We start from the raw sequence: 5,559 nt of genomic DNA on the forward strand, positions 1-5,559 counted from the left end.
ACAGGTGCAGACCCTGAGTTTCCAGGTTTGTCAGGGACCCTGCCAAAGAGAAAAATCACAATACTGTGCAGTCAGAGCTATGGGGGACAAGGGCCAGGGTCTGCGGGGGCACAAAGGAAGGGTGGAGGGACTCAGACCAGGGAGAGTCAGGGAAGGCCGTTTAGAGAAAAAGGCACCTAAACTGGGGCCTGAGTGATGAGTAGGCCTGGGAGGAAAATCAGCCAGGTAGGAGATGGACAAATGGGGGGAAGGACTGGAGGTGAGTTCCGGGGGAATGCCGGGTCCCAGGTACAGCTCATGTAGAGCCTGGGAGGTGAGAGCATGGTGGGTTCTAGGAATAGAGAACAGTTTGGTGCAGAGCATATAAAGTGTAGGCATGAGACAAGGTGGGAGAAGTAGAAAGGGGCTATTGGTAGTGAGTTCACACTCCATGCTAAGATATTCAAGGTCCTGGGTGAACTGGCCTCCACTTTGCAGCTACAGTTCTGGCATGTACCCTGAGGGTCCCTGTGAATTCTTGTGCCCGCATGGCTTAGCTTATACAATCCTTCTTCCCTAGATATTTACAGAGTGCCTGCCTTGTGCCAGGTGCTGGGAACCCAGAGAGGGTCAAAACCTGGCTCCACCCTGGGAGAGCTTGCGTGTTAATGGGGGAGGCAGCACAGGAGGAAATCATAACAACATAAGTAGAGAAATGCGGTGACAAAGAGGGTGCGCAGGGCATGGAGGAGGCGGGGCTTGCGGGGGTTGACTCCTGAACTCAGGTGACTCCGGAACTGAGACTAGGAGGCACTAGGCCTGGGGACAAGGAGTAAGGAAACAGGGAGATTCGGAACCCCACTTTGTGGGGTCACAGGATCCTTGAGATCCAGATGAAGGCTTGAACCCTCCACCCAGGTCACACCAATACACGATACCCTCCCTCCCCAGGGCACATACACACTCCCTCATACACTCCCTAGAAGGCCTCTGAACTCACACTCCCATTGACCTCAACATGCCTGCATCTCTCCTACACACACACACACACACACACACACACACACACACGCACACGCAGGCTTACACACACGTTTGCAGGCAATTTTTAGTGTTCTTGGTCCCTCCGGTTCTGCTCAACCCCCGTCCTTCCGGTCCGGCCCACCGCCTTCACAGGCCTGCAAAGCTCCCTCTACAACTCCGGACTTTGGACCCGGCACCGGAAACGCACCGCTCGTGCACAGCCAGCCTGAGCAGCTGCCTGCTGAGGCGCCCGCCCCTTCCAGGGCCCGCTAGACCCCTCTCTGGATCCCAGCTGTTCCCGCTCCCACCCCCCACGTATGGGGGAAGGGGTGAGGCCTGCACCGTACTCGCAAAAGCTTGGGAAGATGTAGAGTCCTCCCTTTTGGGGGCGTTGCCTACTGCCCAGCCCTCTGCCTTCACCTGCAGCTTCAGCCCCGCCTGCTTCCTTCCCAGGTGAGTCAAGCGGCAGCTCTGCCCGCCCACCTGTCTGCCCGCCCCAACCGGAAGCTTCCTCCACCGCCTGAGCACAGTTCCTACAGGTGGGGAGCAGAGGGGAAGAACTGGGGGGGCTGGGAGGGGGAACCCACAGATCCCTGAGGGCTCCTGGGAGCTGGAAAAGAGCTACAAATCAGGGTGGGTGTGAACATCTGTGAAGATCAGAGGGTGTTTGCGTTTGTTGGTGGAAGAAGTGTGACCTGAGGGGGTGGGGTGACAGCCTGTGGGTGTGGGTATGTGTCCTTGGGAAGAATTCACAGGGACAGGGCAGGAAGGAAAGGAGTAGGAGTAAGTAAAATCTTAGAAATGTCAAATTGAGTTAAATTCAATTTAACAAACTCTTATTTTTTTTGAGGACGCAGTGCATAGTGTTCAACCCACATTGAGCACTCAATGAATATTTGCTAGTATGGTTTACCTTTCCTTTCTAATGTCCCCTCCCCCATATGCACTCAGCCACACAGCTCTGTCCCTCACTCATCTCACAAGCCTGTCCTGAGCAGCTGAGTGCAGGGCTCTCTGGCAGTCCCAGGGCAGGTTAATCAGCCTAGTCCTTGCCCCCGGGAGCTGCCCATCTAGTAAGTGGCCAATAGTTGGTGGGGTGGGCCAGGAAAGGGGGTATCCAGGCGGTCAGTGGGACAGCCTCCTAGGCAGGCATGGTCTGATTTGGCTTTGAGGGTGGTGGACTCAAAAAACCGAGGAGGGATGGGGTGGCTGGGAAACAAAAGGGTGGGTGAGGTGGGAGGTGTGTGTGTGTGGGGGGATATGGGGGAGGGAACTGTGGAGAAAAGAGTTTAGCTTGAGAGCCATGTGCTGGATTGTGAGGTGGAATTTGCATGCAGTCCTAGGGAGCTCTTGAAGGATTTTTTTTTCTTTTTTTCAGTTTTATTCTGGAATTTTATTTATTATTTATTTAGTTTTTAATTAGTTTAAGGTGTATAAAACAATGTAATAGTTAGACATTTTGTCATGCGGGGGACCCTGCTCGCTGCGCCATTTGTCACACGGGGCGGCCTACGGGGTCTCAGCTCCCGCTCCCCACATAAGAATGCAGGACACGGTAAGGCCAAAAAGGAACACCCACAGAGCCATAGGTAGGGGAGTCGTACTACTATATTCTCGCTGGCGTCTGGGTTGGAGACACAGGAAGCAGGAGCCACACTGTTTGCAACCCTCACTACTGCTTACAGGCTCAGCCACCATCTTCTTGCTAGCCCCCATTTTCTGCTAGCTTAGCCACAGCACTTATATTAGTGGCCAATGGCTCACTGGTTACAGCTGATGGCCAGCCAATCACAGTTGATGGCCATTTACTACCTGAGCCAGTACTTTTCTATGTGAGGCTGAGAGCCTGGAAACTCCTCTTTGGGGCTCTATCCCCACACATTTATCATTTATATTCCTCACACACTGATAACCCCTCACCCCCATCCACTACCCCTCTGACATCGCACACAGCCATTACATTTCCACTGTCTATTCCTAATGCTGTACTCCACTTCTCGTAACTATGTATATATAAAATTGTAGTTGGCATTCATTATTGTTCAGCTTCAGCTTCAGGTGTACAGTGCAGTGATCAGGCATCTACATCATCCCTGAGGGGGTCTCCCTAATGAGGCCAGTGTCCATCGGACACCCTACAAAATCTTTACAACATTATTGATTACGTTCCCCAAATTGACTTTCGTATCCCCGTGGCCATCTTGTGGTTACCGATTGTGCTTTCTAATGCCCTCACTTGAAGGATTTTTAAGCAGGGGAGTCATGGGGTCAGATTTGGGCTTTAGATCCATCACTCTGGAATGGACTAGAGGTGGGAAGGACGAGTAGGGAAGTTACTTCAAGAGTTGAGGTACAAAATGAAGGTGGCTTGGACTTGAGCAGTGATAGTGGGGTGCAGAGGAGGGCATAGTCATTCCGGAGCTATTTAGAGGAGGAACTTACTGACTTGGTGGCCAGTTGGTGGAGAGGCGGGAGGGTCTCATGAAGGTATCGATATGAAAGGCTATGGTGTAGTACTCCCCTAAATTATTGTTTCTCTCCTAGTAGGTGCTTTCCTAGCTTGGATACTCCTCACCAGGTACTCCTCTGATTCAGGTACTCCACCTCAGATAACCTTTAGCCCTAGCTGGTCCTCCAACAGGTACTTTACTCACCTAGGTGCTCTTCCTCTAACTGCTTTCCAGAGTCAGGTGTTGCTCCCCCCAGACACTCCTCTGATTCAGGTGCTCCTCCTCTAGGTACTCCTGAGCCTGGATGATTTTCCTCCAGATGCTCCCTTCATTAAGATGTTCTTTCTGTAGATTCTCTCCGGCCCTAGTGATTCTTATCCAAATAATTTCCTCACTCAGGTGATCTGCATGTGGCTGCCCCCTGAATCCAGCCTCCCTCTGAGGGCACTGGCGCCAAGCGATGTGCCTGAGGGCGGAGGGTCGAGGTAGGGTAGCAGGGGCTCCTGACTCAGGAACAGAAGGGCCAGGGCTTCCCTGGCTGTGTCTGGGACCCCTGCTCTGCGTGGGGCTGGCACCATCCTCCATGTGTGGTCTCCACTTTGGCTCGTTAGCTGCAAGCAGTTGCTGTTGTCCAATCTCTGGAAGCCAGGACTGCCTCTGCCACCACCACCCATCCTCAGCTTACCAAGCAGTGTAGTGGACTGGGCTCTGGGCCCTGATAGCAGAGACCTGGGTTCAAGTCCTGGGTCTTTGGCTGTGTTAGTTAACCCTTCTGGGCCTCAGAGTCCTCATCTGTAGAGGGGATAATGTTTACACCCACATTACAGATTTCTGTGAGCATGTTGCCTGGTGCCTGAATCATTAGTTCCAGCACTGATTTATTGTGTCAGCCGTTTCGAGAGCTGGACCCTACAATGTTCCCTTACGAATAGCGAATGTCTGTGGCTCAGCCTGTTTCTCTCCTGTGAAAAACTGGTTGTGGTCTATTGTCCAGTCCCCACAGTTTGTGTAGCACCCTAACATGGCTGTGAGTGTGGCTGAAATGCATGCCCTGTGGCCATCCCTGTGTGTGTGCTCTAGAACTGTGCCCCAAGGCTGCTTGGCACCTGGAGATCTCCTTGGATCCAGATCTGGCCAAGCCTGCGGCTCATCAGTGTCTCCGGGCCCTCCATGACTGAGATAAACCAAAGTGAGTGACAGTGGGAGGGAAGCTGGGGGGTAGATGGGGTTCCCTTAGATGCTGGGATTGGGGAAGGACCCTGCCTCCATTTCTCAGTTTCTTCAGGGAGCTCATCTGGGGCCCCATCCATGATGCTGTCCCTTTCTCTGCAGCTGTTGTGGGGCCCTCGGAGATCCCTACAGCATCAGCCTTGGCCCCTGAACCAGGCACGGGGGCCCGGGCATGGCCAGTGCTGGTGGGGGTTTTGCTGGGGGCTGTGGTCCTCTCCCTCCTCATTGCACTTGCTGCCAAATTCCACCTCTGCCGCAAATACCGCGCCAGCTACCAGCACCGCCCACTGCCTGAGACAAGAAAGGGTGTCTGCCCTGAGTTGGGTGAAGATGAGGATGATGATGGCTTCATCGAGGACAATTACATTCAGCCTGGTGCCAGTGGGCTGGGGACAGACTGCAGCAGGAACCACTTCTCCCTCTGAGCCCTTATATTTGGATACCTCCCAGCCCCCTCATGCCTGACAGATTAAAAACAGCAGATACTGCATGGGAGCTGCGAGCTCAGGGACAGAGATGGCTAGGGTTTAGGGGCTGACCAGGGGTAGAGCAATCCTGCCTTCCCAGACACTAGCCACCAAAGTAACAAAGACCCTCTCTTACTCAATCACCCTCAATGGCTCCCTGCTATTCTCAGGATTAAGGCTACTAAGGGCCCAACTATGGAACTGAGGCCTCTGTCAGCCTCTTGGTTTCCTTTTTCGCCTTTCTCTACTTCCTACTTAACTAATTCTTATTCTATGCCAGATAATAACATTTTAGCAAGTGAAAATCAGTGTGCCAAGTTTCTTATTGAACAATTTCCCTATCAGTAAAGTGGGTAATCTAAATGGTTATATTAGGTTTTCCACAGGTATTAATAAATCTATTTTAATTC

General features: G+C 52.5%; 1 protein-coding gene across 1 annotated transcript; it reads left to right on the forward strand.

Moving 5' to 3' along the window:
* Positions 1-1,325: 1,325 nt before the first annotated feature.
* On the forward strand, positions 1,326-5,559 carry LOC308501058 (type III endosome membrane protein TEMP). Its single transcript, XM_081056684.1, has 4 exons — positions 1,326-1,455; positions 3,547-3,580; positions 4,533-4,641; positions 4,785-5,559. Exons 3-4 carry the CDS (start codon positions 4,623-4,625, stop codon positions 5,105-5,107), a joined length of 342 nt encoding a protein of 113 aa, XP_080912810.1. The 5' UTR covers positions 1,326-1,455; positions 3,547-3,580; positions 4,533-4,622; the 3' UTR covers positions 5,108-5,559.

This window comes from Rhinolophus hipposideros (assembly GCF_964194185.1).
Source record: "Rhinolophus hipposideros genome assembly, chromosome: 8".
NCBI classification, from domain to species: Eukaryota; Metazoa; Chordata; class Mammalia; order Chiroptera; family Rhinolophidae; genus Rhinolophus; species Rhinolophus hipposideros.